Below are 16473 nucleotides of genomic sequence, written 5' to 3' on the forward strand. Positions count from 1 at the left end.
CTTTAAAAGTTTATGCACTGGCATAATATAAATGAATACTGACACGGTCAAATAAATTAACATGACTCTCAAAATGGGATGTTGATAACAGACTGACAGTACACTTTTTGTTGCAGTACATGTTATATTTATAGAATTTTTTTTATAATAATAAGTTTTTATGTCAAAAGCCACTTTGTCAAATATGATTGAATGAATGAACGCATAAATTCATCATGTATACACATACACATCTATGGTAATTCTTCAGGTCTCCTGATCTGATTCCAAATAAACACACATGGGGAATTCTGAAGAGACATCAAGTTGAGCCTTTCTTTGAGCAACTCTAAAAGAGGAGTCATTTTTTCAAGAATGGAAAAAAATATGTTTAATACACATTTTTGCATCACACTAATTTAAGTAAAGCTTATAAAAAATTGTAATTACAGTTATTTTGTTAATTTTACTTTCATAAGTTAAACAGATATTATATTAAACGTCTTGTCAACATTTGGAAATTGTGTTATTTTCATTGAAATGCTGTTTAAAATGTTGCTTTTTAATGAATATGAATAATATTATATTTTAACTTATATTTAACTCAATATTTTAATTCATTCAGTCTAACGTTTGTTATCTGTGCTGTTGTTCTATTGCAATTTTTATTCCCTAATGCAGGGGTCACCCAACTTGTTCCTGGAGGCCCGGTGCCCAACAGATTTTAGGTCCAACTCCAATTAAACACACCTGAACAAGCTAATCAAGGTCTTACTAGGTATAATTGAAACATCCAGGCAGGTGTGTTGAGGCAAGTTGGAGCTAAACCCTGCAGGGGCACCAGCCCTCCAGGACCGAGATTGGTGACCCCTGCTTTAATGGCTGCTGCATGAAACTAGCGGCTTCTAGTGGCTGTTTCCCAAATATTAACAGAGTGTCACCTCTTGGTGATTTTATGCTCTTTGGCGCAATTGAGCACACTCTTAAACAGCACTGATTTGCCATTGTGTTCACATGCTCAACAGAAATGACTGTGGCTGGTTGTGAAGATCATCAGTTCAACAAAATTACTGCTGTTTACAGATTGTAACCACTGATACAGGGACACTGGAGTGTTTCAATGTCACATCTATCATCTGGTTTGTCTATAAGCTGACAAACAAGCGATCCGCTGATGAATTGCAACTTTAAAAATGCTGCAGTAGCCCTGTATCTGTGGTTACACTCTGTAAACAGCAGTGAGTTCGGTAAACTGATGATATTCCCAACCAATCACAGTCATTTCTGTTGAGCAAGTAACCACAATGGCGAATCAGCGGTGTTTAAAAGCATGCTCAACAGCGCTTAAATGTTAGCGGGGTTAGAAATTGCGACCAAAATTTTATCTATGCGACTTCAAAATATATTTGGGAGCATTTGTGCGAGTGCATAAAATTGATGTAGTGCGAACAGTTTTTACAGCAAAATGTTCACCACATGCGAGGAATTAGGAGGTATTCGCACATTACGCATCTTTACACCAAAAAACACCAAATGCAGCACTCAGAAATGGTTTAAAACAGTTGACATGTTAACTTGCTGCAGTAAACAAAGCCCGCAATGCTTGCCCTGCCTTCAAGCTCTTCTTATTGGCCCACTGCGCTAGAACAGAACACGAATGGATTGGTTAATATCAGCTGTCAATCACTCAGTTCCAATGACGGAGCTACAGCTGCGAAAACGTAAAGGTCTGGATCCGAGAGAATAAAAAAAAAACACTGACAGATTTGGTTTTAGAAACCACCTAAAGTTACAAATAATGGCTCATATGATCAGTGATCATGTAATAATTGTCCATCGAGTATTTACACTTATCAAAGAGTGGATAAATGACTTGCAGTGGTTAAAATCCGCTATGAAAATGACTAAAGCCATTCACTGTAAAGCCGATGGGACAGAGTTTTTAGGTAACAGTGTTTGCCACTGAATCTACACATTTTAAGCACGAGATGTTCTAAGGTTGTTTAATCCTTCATTTAATCGTCATGATGCTGTCAGTCGTGCAACTGACACCGTGTTCACCAATGCTAAAGAGCATGCATTCACCGAGATTAAACTAATATTGTACCTCATGAAAAATTTGTATTAACTTACAAAGCTCTTCACAACCTGGCACCCGATTATCTCTCTGATCACTCCTAGGCGCTCACTGAGATCTTCTGCAGCTGAACTGTTTTCAGTTCCAAATTTTAAGATGAAATCATTTGGTGGCAGGACTTTTGTCTGCATAGCACCACAGTTATAGAATTCCCTGCCATTAGATATTTGTCAGGTGGACTCGATCTCCAATTTTAAATCCCAGGTTGAAACCTTTCTGTTCAGGATTGCTTTTAATGACTTTCTGGATCAATATTATTTTCATTACTGTTCTGTCTTGTTTTTATAATGTGCCTGTGACATACTGTAAGGTGTCCTTGATTGCTCTGAAAGGCGCCTATAAATATAAGGTATTATTATTATTATTATTATTATTATTATGAAAAGATCATTACTGCTAGATGACGTATGCAAATAATAAGTTATATGTCAATATCATTTGTAATATCATTTGCAATATCAGACAGCACCCGTGTGAACAGCACAGTTATTATTGTTAATTCAGTTAATCTTATTCACGTCAAGCAGTGCGTGCAGCGGCGGTGAGCGCATGCAGAGTTTTGTTTATTTGTTAGTTTTGATTAGAGTGTGTTATGTTCCCACTTACATCTAGAGGTAAAACACAGCTAGGAACGAACAAATGAAGGAAGAGGGGAGAGTACCGCTTCCGGACCCAGAATCAACAGTCAACACCTTCTTAATATTCTGATCACCATCAGGCAACCATCAATTTATTGTGTGATCAAATTAAATAATGCATTTTAAATTTTAAAGTAACAATACAAAACAAAAATAATACCTCAGGATATGGGGGTCCAAAATAACAAACAAAACCAATGACTAATTTAAGACAAACTATCTTACCTAACAAAATAAACATTCCCAAAAGAAAGAAAATACATATTACTTCCCTTTCTCCCTGCCTACCCACCAAAACATGAGAAAAAGGCTTTAAAATAAAATAAGACACCCCACACCTTATCCATACCAGCAACTTAATTCACATTATAAAAATGAAAACAAATAAAAGTCAGAAGCCTCTGGTATCCGGGACTGGAGCAGCTCAAGTGAGACATGTCGTCTCCCCTCTTCCTTGCCTTCTGGTCGGCTGCAGCAAGCCTTTATAGCCCAATAGATTAGCTGTGCAGATTGGACTCGGGTGGCATCAATCTGCATCAGTCTCAAAAGAAATCAGAAAACAAAGGAGAAAAACTGCAATATAGAAACAAAAATACAGGGCGTAACAAGTGTTAATATATAATAGAATCTGTTCAAATACAACGTGTAGTAAGGGTGCTCATAATTTTTGGTGGGTGCTAAAAATGTTGTCTGGTGTGCCTACATTTTTAAAGTTAGGAGCAGCGGTGCTACCAGAAAAAAAGGTTAATTTCGAGCCCTGTTTAAGTATTGATTGGTACCGAATTAAAGTATTGTGACAACCCTAAACACATCACATTACCAAAGTAAAAATAAGCTGTGGAAACAATTTCCTTTAATGTTTTCCTCATTCTTTTGTTCCTGTCTCTTTCTTTCCCTCTATGTCCAGCTGTTGAATGCTGAAAGTAACCCCAGTAGCCCCAGCTGAAGCTGATATCACCCCAAAAAGCTGAACAGGCATTCCACAGCACGGGAGGGTTCAATATTATACATATGAGAAATGAATATAAGTATATATATATATGTGTATGAAACATGAAATACTATCCCCGTCTGGGCTGTACAGTTGTTCCTCCATTCTTATCTCTTATATCTTCCCTTTAAAAATACAAAGAAAACGTTAAAAAAAGAAAAAAAGGACAGGCTTTTTGCACCAGTGGACACATGTGTAACTAGCGTGTATCTCTTCACTACTCTTGCACAGTAGGTTTCTGCTCTCATTCTGCCCTCCACATCCCTCACTGTGCCAAGTTGAATGTATTTCAAAACCACAAAAGAAAAAAAAAAGGCAGAAATGAATGAAAACGGTGAAAAGGAACAAAAAAAAAAAACTACTAGCTGCATTATTTTAGCCTTATTTATGTACCGTTCACATTTTGAGTTGGTTTAGAGAGTTAGCTTGTTCTCTCTTGCTTTGAGTAGTTTCTCTTGAACATTTCACCTAAATAAGTAAGTTGAACACTACGATTGAACTGTGTATATATGAACCATTGAACTAGTTTTTTTTTTTTGTAATGATGGATGTGGATTTAAATTATTATAAAAGGTGGTCTGAAAGTAGACTCAAGAGATGCAGTTCCATGAAATGAGAATGAAAAGGCTGCTTAATGTAGACGCACCTGAGCTACAGGTATATTTATAAAGCACTGTACGAACACATGACTAAATAATCAATGTTACAGCATTGTTACAGACCTGTGCTTGTGTGTATGTGTCACAGCTTGAGGTCTTAGATGAGTTGTAGTTAGGTTTACAGAGGAGTAGCGCTAACGTCACGTGCTCATTTTAACATTTCCATATTTATCTTCAGTTTCACTGTTTAAAATGGCAGAGTTGCTGCTTTTGGAGCTCAATCACTACAAACCGGTAATAATCGCGTGTGGATTTTTTAATGAAAATAATATTTGGTTTTTAGGTAGACTTTGCATTTATTTTGAGAGATGGTTGACCCAAAAATTAAACACACAAACACAAAAATTAAGTTTAAATTAAATAAATTTTCTTTCATTAAAATCACAATAGGCAGGCACAGTGGCTTAGTGGGTAGCGCTGTTGCCTCACATCAAGAAGGTCTCTAGTTTGATTACTGGCTGGGCTAGTTGGCGTTTCTGTGTAGAGTTTGCATGTTCTGCCTGTGTTGGTGTGGGTTTCCTTCAGGTGATTTCCCCTAAAGTCCAGAGACATGCGCTATAGGTGAACTGGATAAACTAAATCGTCCGGAGTGTATGAGTGTGTGTGAAAATGAGTGTGTTTGGGTGTTTTCCAATACTGGGTTGCAGCTGGAAGGGCATCCACTGCGTAAAACATATGCTGGAATAGTTGGTGGTTCATTCCGCTGTAGTGGTCCCTAATAAATAAGGGTCTAAGCTGAAGGAAAAAGAATGAGATCACGATAATTATGCTGCTTTTTGATGATATCAATGGGAATCTACTATTTCAAGCTCAGGCTATATTCCAAATCCTCTAGTCATACATTAAAAAACAAACTAAAATTGGATGTATTATTCATACTAATTTGATCTTTATGGCTTTAAAATGTCATTTAACATCTCTAAAGAAGCCTAATAAAAGTTAGTGACAAAGTATGACAGAGACAATGGCAGTTTATTTATATATGCACAATTAAAAATAACCCAAGTTGACATAACTAAAAATCACAAGCAACAAGAATAATTCAAAGACAAAAGCATGTTTAAAAATTAAAAGAATGATAATAATAAAATAATAAAACAGATCCCTGCTCAAAAACAAGTACAAATAAGAAATAAAACCCAGTTTATGCTTTATAAGTAGGCGCACACAGAATCGGCGTGCACAGAATTTCCCAGATTTTCTACAGATTTCTGCAGATTTTTAACCCATCATTAGTTCTGTTTATTTACTTGAGTAAATGTGTGTAAATCTATATTTATTAAGTTTTTAAATTAATAACAGTAATATTACTGACTAATATGAAAATGTTCATCAGATTTATGTACAATGCAGTTTGTACCGTAATATTTTCTGTCTTTTAGTAGATATATTATTTGAGAGACTTGCTTTGTTTACCAAATAAAGTGAATCTAATTGGATTTGCATTTTAAACATTAAATAAAAGTTAAAAAGAAATTCTTTTTTCTTACACATATTAAGGTTTTAGTTAAGATACTCCTAAAATAATTCCACAGAAATCTGCAGATTTTTACTAAAATTCCCTGCAGAAATAGCAAAAAATGTCCACAGATTCCGTCTGGCCCTAGTTATAAGTAAACGAGGAAAGCATAATGGAGACTGCTGATTGGTCACTTTGGTGTAATGTTCGCTACATCAAAGATTATTCAACAAATGCCTTTTCGTCTTCTATTATACGCATTAAGTTTTTTGCACGAGTCAAAATATATAAAAAAAAAATATTCAGAATTTGCCGTTTCCAGCAATCGTTTCTCATGCAACACTTCAAAATGTGCATTAACACATTTGGTCAGTGGTCAGCACTGTCGCCTCACAGTAAGAAAGTCGCTGGTTCGAGTTCCGGCTGAGCCAATTGGCATTTCTGTAGTTTATGAGTGTGTGTGTCTGGGTGTTTCCCAGTACTGGGTTGCGGCTGGAAGGGCATCTTCTTTAATGTGCGCTCGCATTGACAGATTTGCGATTGAGCGCCTTCAAGTGCTGTTTACTGTAACTTCAGCAGTTTCGTGCATGTGAACAAAAGTGTGAATCTGATTGGTGGAGAAGAAAAAAAAAACGAGTATAAGGCGTTTCTTAAAAAATTATGCTTTTAAGCCTGGCATTTTGCGCATTGGTGTGCTCGATCGCATTGGCACCCTTTAATTAGTCACAAGGTGTTTAACGTTGACGGAAAACGGTAGCATAAAGCGTCCCAGTGTCCACAAGCCTTAATTGGCATTACATTTTGCACAATTGTTTTTTCCCCTACATTTGAATTAAAACTTAAATTGCAACTGAATTTTTTTTTTTATTTTGCACGAAAACTCAATTCGTAAAGGTTTGGGGTGACGAGATCACAAGGGTGTTTAAAAACAGAAAACATTTTAATGCATTTTGTCTGTTTATTTACACAACAACATTGAGGACTAAAAATACTAACTTTTAAATGTAAACAACTAAACCGTGATGCCTGACATCCGCTTGTTAAGTGTGACGTCAAGTTAAGTGGTTTCCGGGACCAAGGGCTATATGTGGAGGGTTAACAAATGGTAATAATAAATGTTTACAAAGCGATGTAATACTTTCGAAAATCATGATCGCAATATATATCCATGCTTAATATCCGATAGGCAGAAAGTGATACATTTTTTATAAATTGCTAAAATTTTGGTGTCTGTGATATAGCAAATTGTGTACACCAAGATTTTATTTACAATTGACTTTAATGATATGACTAAAAAGTGGTCACAAACTATTATTTTATCAGTAAACATTATTCCACATCACGACTTAACAAGCGGATAGGAATGCATGAAGCCATCTTTGCATTCACTGCATTTAAGAGAAATATTTATGCATAGTGTTTCTTCAGTCACATCGCCAACTACTGGCCTGGCATGCAAACAACAGCACTTATAGTGGTTTCCGCTAAACTAACAGATCATTTTAACAATGTTGTCATGTGTACATGAATCTTTGCAAAGCCACAAAAAAGAAAAAACTTTATACACAATTATAAATGACACAAGTTTAATTTTTGGCTGAACTGTCTCTCATTTGAAGGATGTTTGAATGTAGGAATGGTCACATCCCAACGCCCTCGTAAAGCAATACAGAAAAGGTCATTGAATTGTTTTCCACTGCTTATATACTGTTGTTTTGTTGGGAGTGTACGGTTTGTGCGATGGTCAAACAGCCATTGAAGTCACAATATAGCTATGCTCCCTTTTGTCATTTTTTTTTTTGGTACTATTTAGTCCATACTTTGTAGTGGTGCATTTTAGAAACGATGATTTTGAGCTTTGCAAACAACCCAGCAGGAACCCACACAACATTTAGCTCTGGCTCATACAACCGAAAACAAAAAGATCATGGATTATTATTATTGTCTGCTGTGGTTTTGGTTGCCTTGTGATTTTATTTAAATCAGTTGCATATTCAGACCTGCTGATTGGCTCTCGATGGTTCCTATGCTTCTCATTCAGCACAACATTACTGCCTTTCATTGAGTAGTGTTAGTGGGCGGGGCTTATCTAACAATGGGTGGGGTTTATTTACCCATTTTAGGTCATGTTTTTTTCATTATGTTGCACTTGCAGCTAGATGTAACATGGTTTTATTTATTTCTTTTATCATAGACTAGGATTTTTGCCGTTCTTTTGTTTGTCGATCCTTTTTTTAAGTTGTATTTTCGTATGTATTGTTATAGATTCCAGCATACTTGGTTTCCATTTCCCTGTTTTTCCATATAAATTGGATCCAGATCCTACTAGGTGTATTGTGTAAGTTACTGTAGTACTGTAGTCGCAGGGGGAAATACTGAAGATGGCGTTATTAAGACATTTTGTGTGCAATATCAATCTGGCGTAGTGCAAGTTCAGCAGTACTGAAGAAAAAAAGTGACAGGAGAAGGAATGAAAACGGCACTCAAGAGTTTGTTTTAGTGTTTAATGCTCATTTGTCTAACGGTTGTCTAATTTAATCTTTTAAAAGCACTTTAAAATGTTACCATCTCAATTGAAAAACAACGCACTTGTCGAATACTGAAATTTTGCATCTCAACCATTGAATTTCTCACTGAATTTTTGTAATTGTTGTTGAGGAGCTTCTTCAGGAGGTCTTGTGTTTTGAAGACTGTCAATGTCGTTTTATTTTGTATTTTATTTTTTGCCTTGAATCTGCATTTGTAACAGTTGCTGGGGGGGAAAACCGAATGGAAAGCTGTAACGCTGTTGAGGTGATCAGATGTGTGTACAGTTGGTTCTTCAGAGTGTGTAGACTGGATTGCTGTGTATATTTCCTTCAGTTGCTTACTGTAGGCAAGTTTTCACCCCTTGACATGAAACGCAAATAAACTATAGGGTAAAACACACTGGAGTATGTTTGTTGTTGTTTTATTTTTAGAGTCATATACATTCAGTGTTATTATAATTTGTTATTTGTACAGTTAAATCCCTGTGATGTTTCTTCCTGGATTGACTTTATGGTGGGATTTAGTACAGTAGGTTGTCATGTACATTTATTATGTGATGTGTCAAGCCGTATGTATCAAAAGGAAAGACAAATCTGACACTTCTTCAAGCTGGTATAGTGTCAGTCTTTTTTTTTTATAGTGATGCTTAAATTTGCAGGAATTTTACTATCAATTTAAACCAAGGGTCTGAATAATGTGCATATACACTAACTGGCCACTTTATTAGGTACATCTTACTAGTGCTGGGTAGGACATCTTTTGCCTTCGGAACTGCCTTAATTCTTTGTGGTGTTGATGCCAAATTCTTACCCTTCCATCCAAATGTCACAGCAGAAATCGAGACTCATCAGACCAACGTTTTTCCAAGTGTTGCGCGTTCAGTGATGCTCTTCTGCCGACCTCGGTTGTAACAAATGATTATTTGAGTTACTGTTGCCTTTCTATTATTTGGAACCAGTCTGGCCATTCTGCTCTGACCTCTGGCATCAGTAAGGCTATTGTGCCCACAGAATGCCGCTCACTGGATATTTACTCTTTTTCGGAACATTTTCTGTAAACCCTAAAGATGGTTGTGTGTGAAAATCCCAGTAGATCAGCAGTTTCTGAAATACTCAAACCAGCCTGTCTGGCACCAACAACCATGCCACATTTAAAGTCACTTTAATCACCTTTCTTCCTCATTCTGATGCTCAGTTTGTACTGCGGCTGAACATCTTGACCATGTCTACATGCCTAAATGTGTACCTAATAAAGTGGCCTGTGTGTGTATATATAAACAAAATTACTGGTAATGGATATTGAAAATGATCTTGGGTCATGATTTTTATTTTTTAAATACATGATTGTTTCACATGAAAAAACATTTTTGTTTAATTTTTTTTTTGCACAAATATGTATTCATTTGCAGTTGTTTGTCCTTCCTCATTATTATATCAAAGTAATATCAAGTTTAAATTTTTGCTGTTTCATATTTAGTTTGCTTCGAAATAACCCACTTAAAAACAGAAGAGATCATTGGTTAAAATAACAACAATAATATGAAAGATGGTAACAATGAGGGTAAAAGTAACAACAGTAATATAAAAGATGGTAATAATGAGGGTAAAAGTAACAACAGTAATATAAAAGATGGTAATAATGAGGGTGAAAGTAACAACAGTAATATAAAAGATGGTAATAATGAGGGTGAAAGTAACAACAGTAATATAAAAGATGGTAATAATGAGGGTGAAAGTAACAACAGTAATATAAAAGATGGTAATAATGAGGGTAAAAGTAACAACAGTAATATAAAAGATGGTAATAATGAGGGTAAAAGTAACAACAGTAATATAAAAGATGGTAATAATGAGGGTGAAAGTAACAACAGTAATATAAAAGATGGTAATAATGATGGTGAAAGTAACAACAGTAATATAAAAGATGGTAATAATGAGGGTGAAAGTAACAACAGTGATATAAAAGATGGTAATAATGAGGGTGAAAGTAACAACAGTAATATAAAAGATGGTAATAATGAGGGTAAAAGTAACAACAGTAATATAAAAGATGGTAATAATGAGGGTAAAAGTAACAACAGTAATATAAAAGATGGTAATAATGAGGGTAAAAGTAACGACAGTAATATAAAAGATGGTAATAATGAGGGTAAAAGTAATAATGAGGGTAAAAGTAACAACTGTAATATAAAAGATGGTAATAATGAGGGTAAAAGTAACAACAGTAATATAAAAGATGGTAATAATGAGGGTGAAAGTAACAACAGTAATATAAAAGATGGTAATAATGAGGGTGAAAGTAACAACAGTAATATAAAAGATGGTAATAATGAGGGTGAAAGTAACAACAGTAATATAAAAGATGGTAATAATGAGGGTGAAAGTAACAACAGTAATATAAAAGATGGTAATAATGAGGGTGAAAGTAACAACAGTAATATAAAAGATGGTAATAATGAGGGTGAAAGTAACAACAGTAATATAAAAGATGGTAATAATGAGGGTAAAAGTAACAACAGTAATATAAAAGATGGTAATAATGAGGGTAAAAGTAACAACAGTAATATAAAAGATGGTAATAATGAGGGTAAAAGTAACAACAGTAATATAAAAGATGGTAATAATGAGGGTGAAAGTAACAACAGTAATATAAAAGATGGTAATAATGAGGGTGAAAGTAACAACAGTAATATAAAAGATGGTAATAAAGAGGGTGAAAGTAACGACAGTAATATAAAAGATGGTAATAATGAGGGTGAAAGTAACGACAGTAATATAAAAGATGGTAATAATGAGGGTGAAAGTAACAACAGTAATATAAAATATGGTAATAATGAGGGTAAAAGTAACGACAGTAATATAAAAGATGGTAATAATGAGGGTAAAAGTAACAACAGTAATATAAAAGATGGTAATAATGAGGGTGAAAGTAACAACAGTAATATAAAAGATGGTAATAATGAGGGTAAAAGTAACGACAGTAATATAAAAGATGGTAATAATGAGGGTAAAAGTAACAACAGTAATATAAAAGATGGTAATAATGAGGGTGAAAGTAACAACAGTAATATAAAAGATGGTAATAATGAGGGTAAAAGTAACAACAGTAATATAAAAGATGGTAATAATGAGGGTAAAAGTAACAACAGTAATATAAAAGATGGTAATAATGACAGTAAAAATGACAGCAATAAAGTAATAACAATAAAGCATATTTAACTTAAAATATTCCTTTTATTGAGTGTCATTTACTTAGACTTTTTTGTTTTGTTGACTTAACCGGATCTGTAATAGAGTTTTTATAAATATATATATATTTTTTCAGAAACTTCTGTAAATCTGAACATAGCAAAACATTAAAGTCTAAATCATGTCTTCCTATGTTAAATGTGTTTTGAAAAATGCACAATAACACTAATTTTTCATCAGTTAAATCTAACACAAATATTTAGTTCGTCACTGTAAAAAATGCTGGGTTTCACACAACTCTCTCATGGTCTCCCAACACAAATCGATTAAGAAATATTGGTTGTTTATGTTAAATCCACTTGAATTTGTAAAAACAATTAAGTTGTGCCAAAAAAACTAAGAATTGTGATTCAACTCAATTTAAAGAAGTACTTTGAACAAGCAGCAAAAGTCTTTTTTTTGAGTGTGTAACTTGTTTACGTAAAAAAAAGTTCTTAAAAATGTAAGTCAAATGAACTCATTAAATTTAATTAAGTGCAGTGCTTGATTTTACAGTCAACAACAACGACTACTACTAATAGCACAACAATTACTACTATAGTATACAGTTGAAGTCAGAATTATTAACCCCCCATTTTTTTCTTCTTTTTTAAAATATTTCCAAAATGATGTTTAATAGAGCAAGAAAATTTTCACAGTATTTCCTATAATATTTTTTCTTCTTCTGGTGAAAGTCTTATTTGTTTTATTTTGGCTAGAATAAAAGAAGTTTTAAATTTTATGAACCATTTTATGGTCAATATTATTAGCCCCTTTAAGCTAGTCTAAAGCTATGTTTTTTTTCCCCCCAACTGTCTTCAGAACAAACCATCGTTATACAATAACTTGCATTATTACCCTAACCTGCCTAGTTAAACTAATCAACCTAGTTAAGCCTTTAAATGTCTCTTTAAGCTGTATAGAAGTGTCTTGAAAAAAAAAAAAACAAGAGCAATCAGCTTACTGTTCGTTGGTTATTACAGCAGGGGAGTTCTCGAGATCTACCTGAGCTCAAACTCCCCTCCCGTCTTGCAACGGGAGGAAGTCTCGGGCTCGAGGATCTTATGAGCTCAGGGCTCTCTCCCAGGACAGCATGCCAAACAAGCTTTATAATCAATCATCAGCTAAGAGTGAACTCTTGAAACAGAAATTGGGTAAAAAAATAAACAGGGTGGCTAGTAATCAGGGGGGCTAATAATTCTGACTTTAACTGTAAGTGAATTGATTTTAAGCAAAGTGCTATCACGGTACGCTTTAATCACGATCAAACACACACACACACACTATAGTGAGTGACTCAGCAACACACCACATATAAACACCCCAGAGCGCTCGCTTCAAAATAACCCGCTTATAAATAGCCCACCAACCGGGGATTTCCCTTTGATAGTGATTGTGCAAGACCCGGAGAGCTGCGGACCAGCAGCAGAAGGACATTTAGAAGACAGAAAAGCATAATGTCCGACCAGCAGCCAGCTCCAGCCGTGTGTCCCGGCTGTCAGAACGAAGACTCTCTGCTTCTGCCGTGCGGACACCGCCTGTGCTCGTCCTGCCTTGAGATGTGCCAGAGTGAGTTTGGGCAGGACAGGCCAGGCTGTACGGAGTGTTATGGCCGTGAGCTGCTGGACAGCGTGTTGAAGGGGCTTCTGGACTCTCTGTTTGAGGGGCAGCGGCGGCGGGTGGAAGCTGGAGAAGCAGCGGTGGAGGAGGATGGAGATCTGTGTTTACGGCACAGAGAGAGACTTAGTCTGTTCTGCATGGAGGACGAGGAGCTGATCTGTGGTCAGTGTCAGGCTGAAGAGCATGAAGAGCACGAGTGCAGCTCGGTTGAAGAGGCCACGCAAGAGTGTAAGGTGAGAAGTAGACGCTGCGTCAAGCTGATATTGTGTTAGTTCAGACAAATACACAGTTCAGTCTGAATTATTTCCCTCATGTGAATTTACTTTTTTAAATATTTCCCAAATGATGTTTATCAGAGCAAGGAAATGTTCACAGTATTTCCTATAATGTTTTTTTCTTCTGGAGAAAGTCTTATTTGTTTTATTTCAGCTTGAATAAAAGCAGTTTTTATTTATTTATTTTTTACTTTTTTGGGCTGAATATTATTAGCCCCCTTAAGCAATATTTATTTCTAATAGTCTAATGAACAAACCAACATGATACAATGATTTGCCTAATTCCCCTAACCTGCCTAATTTATAATATTAATTAATAAATAAGTTAAGCCTTTACGTCACTTTAAGCTGAATATTAGTATCTTGAAAAATATCTAGTCTAATATAATGCACCATCATCAAGACAAAGAAAAATCAGTTATTAGAAATGAGTTATTTAAACTTTTATGATTAGAAAAGTGTTGAAAAAAACATCTCTCCATAAACAAATTGACAGGGGGCTAATAATTCAGGAGGGCTAATAATTCTGACTTCAACTGTATATATAAAGTGATGCTCGGAAGAAGTCAATTGCTTTAAATTGAGCCAATATTTTGATGTTTTTTGGAGTCTTTAGGCTAATAACTGTGCAGATGTTTTAACATCCATACATACTGTGAATTTTATTAATTATTTTTAAAATGTATTAATTGTTTTTAAAATTTGCAATTTTATAACCTTCCCCATATCTAGTTTATATTATCTCAAGTTTATATCAAGTTTTAGTTTTGTTCTTTCATATTTACTTTCATTTTATTTAAAACAGGGGTGTCCAAACTCGATCCTGGAGGGCCGGTGTCCTGAAGAGTTTAGCTCCAACTTTAAACAAACACACCTGAACCAGATAATCAAGCTCTTACACTGCAAAAAATAAAATGCTTTTCTTACTTAAATTTTTTCAAATCTTTTTTCTAGTCCAAATATCTAAAAATTCCTAAATCAAGAAGACAAGCAAAACATATTGTCTTGTTTAAAGAAATATATGAAGTGAGTTTTTTCTTAAAACAAGCAAAATAATCTCATGTCAAAAGGAAAAACAAGAATATTTTGCTTACCCCATTGGCGGATTTGTTTGCTTGTTTTAAGGAAAAACTAATTTAATATTGGCATATTATTTCTCAAAACAAGACATTATGTTATGCATACCTAGAAAGTGTTTCTTGATATAAGAATTTTTAGATATTTGGACTAGAAACGACAGGAAATCTAAGTACGAAAAGCTTTTCTTTGCCGTGTAGATATACTAGAAACTTCCTTGCAGGTGTGTTGAAGCAAGTTGAAGGTAAACCCTCCAGGACACCGGCCCTCCAGGACCGAGTTTGGACACTCCTGATTTAAAAACACAATATTTTAAGCTATACATTTAATTTTAATTAGTTAAATTTCTTTTATTTATGTGTTTTGTTTTTATGCATGTTATTTATTTATTTGTATTTTTTATTTTAATACAGTTTAATTCAACAGTAACAGCAGTTGGGCAGGGCTTAACAAACTGTGCATGAATGACAACTAAATCAAACTGATTCTGAATGTTAGACTCACTGTTTACACTGCAAAAAAAGGCTTGTTTTTCGATTTGTGATAAGATTATTTTGCTTACCCCATTGGCAGATTATTTTGCTTGTTTTAAGGAAAAACTTAAATGCCACTTCATTTTGGCATATTATTTCTTAAAACAAGACTATATGTTTTGCTTGTCTAGAAAATGCTTATTGATTTAAGAACTTTTTTATATTTGGACTAGAAACAAGACAAAAAATCTAAGTAAGAAAAGCATTTTTTGCAGTGTAGGTTTAAATCGTGAAAGTGTCACTTCTGATGGATAAGTATGTTTTAAATGATGACGTTTAGGAACTGACAGTGATTTATTTGTTTTCAGAGGGAGCTGAGAGAAGCTCTTGGACCCCTGCAGGAGAAACTGGAGACCTTAAACGCAGCCAAGAAAAGCTGCCAGGAAACTTCACTGCACATCAGGGTAAGATCAGCGCAAGCCTACGTTTACAGCACATCCAGACTGCTTCTGAGTGTTTTAACAGAGGAAAGTCTCTGATCCTTCCAGATGCACACACTGGAACCAAACACATTATTTGTGTTGACTTTGCACTACAGGGTTTAATTTTTGAACAATTCTCTAACTAGATTTAAAAATAAATAAATAAATAAAAAATCAAATAAATACACAAGCATTAAAGCTCAAATGAAAGACCCCTGACTAGGGACTAAGCTGTAGGAAAATGAATTAGTGGAAGTGATCAGCTAGCTAACCCTTTTAAGAATTTGTTTACCACAAAGAGAAATGTATTACTATTTCATCATTACTATGGGCTGGCCCAAAACCGTAAGACAATAGTTTTCAGAACATAGAAGATATTATTAATGTAATATAATTCTCTCCCTAGAATATCTCATCACCCAAAACTCATTCTAAAAATATAAAGACTACTGTAGGTGCTTTCACGTTAGGAAAATGTGTCTGTTCTTTGGCTTGTTAGCAAACTTAGTGACCAAATTTTCTCTTTTTTTCTCTTTTTTTCTTCTTCTTTTTTTCTTTTTAATTAATTCCCAAATGATGTTTAACAGAGCAAGGGAATTTTCACAGTATGTCTGATAATATTTTTTCTTCTGGAGAAAGACTTATTTGTTTCATTTTCGCTAAAATAAGAGCAGTTTAAAATTTTTCAAGAACTATTTTAAGGTCAAAATTTTTAGCCCTTTTAAACTATATATTTATTTGATAGTCTACAGAACAAACCATCGTTATACAATAACTTGCCTAATTACCCTAACCTGCCTAGTTAACCTAATTAACCTAGTTAAGCCTTTAAATGTCACTTTAAGCTGTATAGAAAAATATCTAGTCAAATATTATTTTCTGTCAACATGGCAAAGATAAAATAAATCAGTTATTAGAGATGAGTTA

The 16473-nt window shown here is 34.5% G+C and overlaps 2 protein-coding genes across 2 annotated transcripts in view; both read left to right on the forward strand.

Moving 5' to 3' along the window:
• Positions 1-8791, forward strand: part of kif5bb (kinesin family member 5B, b) — a 47144-nt gene extending 38353 nt beyond the window's left edge. Inside the window, exon 26 of the mRNA XM_087276861.1 lies at positions 3662-8791. The gene's annotated coding sequence lies outside the window, so the exon portion shown is untranslated. The remainder of the gene's footprint in view (positions 1-3661) is intronic.
• Positions 8792-12922: 4131 nt separating this feature from the next.
• The window catches only part of LOC100334340 (E3 ubiquitin-protein ligase TRIM39), a 17109-nt gene continuing 13558 nt past the window's right edge, over positions 12923-16473 (forward strand). Inside the window, exons 1-2 of the mRNA XM_087276895.1 lie at positions 12923-13472; positions 15433-15528. Coding sequence (XP_087133021.1) covers positions 13077-13472; positions 15433-15528 — 492 coding nt within the window. The 5' untranslated portion in view covers positions 12923-13076. The remainder of the gene's footprint in view (positions 13473-15432; positions 15529-16473) is intronic.

The sequence above is a fragment of the Danio rerio genome, chromosome 12 (assembly GCF_052040795.2).
Source record: "Danio rerio strain M-AB ecotype USA chromosome 12, GRCz13ab, whole genome shotgun sequence".
Classification (NCBI taxonomy): Eukaryota; Metazoa; Chordata; class Actinopteri; order Cypriniformes; family Danionidae; genus Danio; species Danio rerio.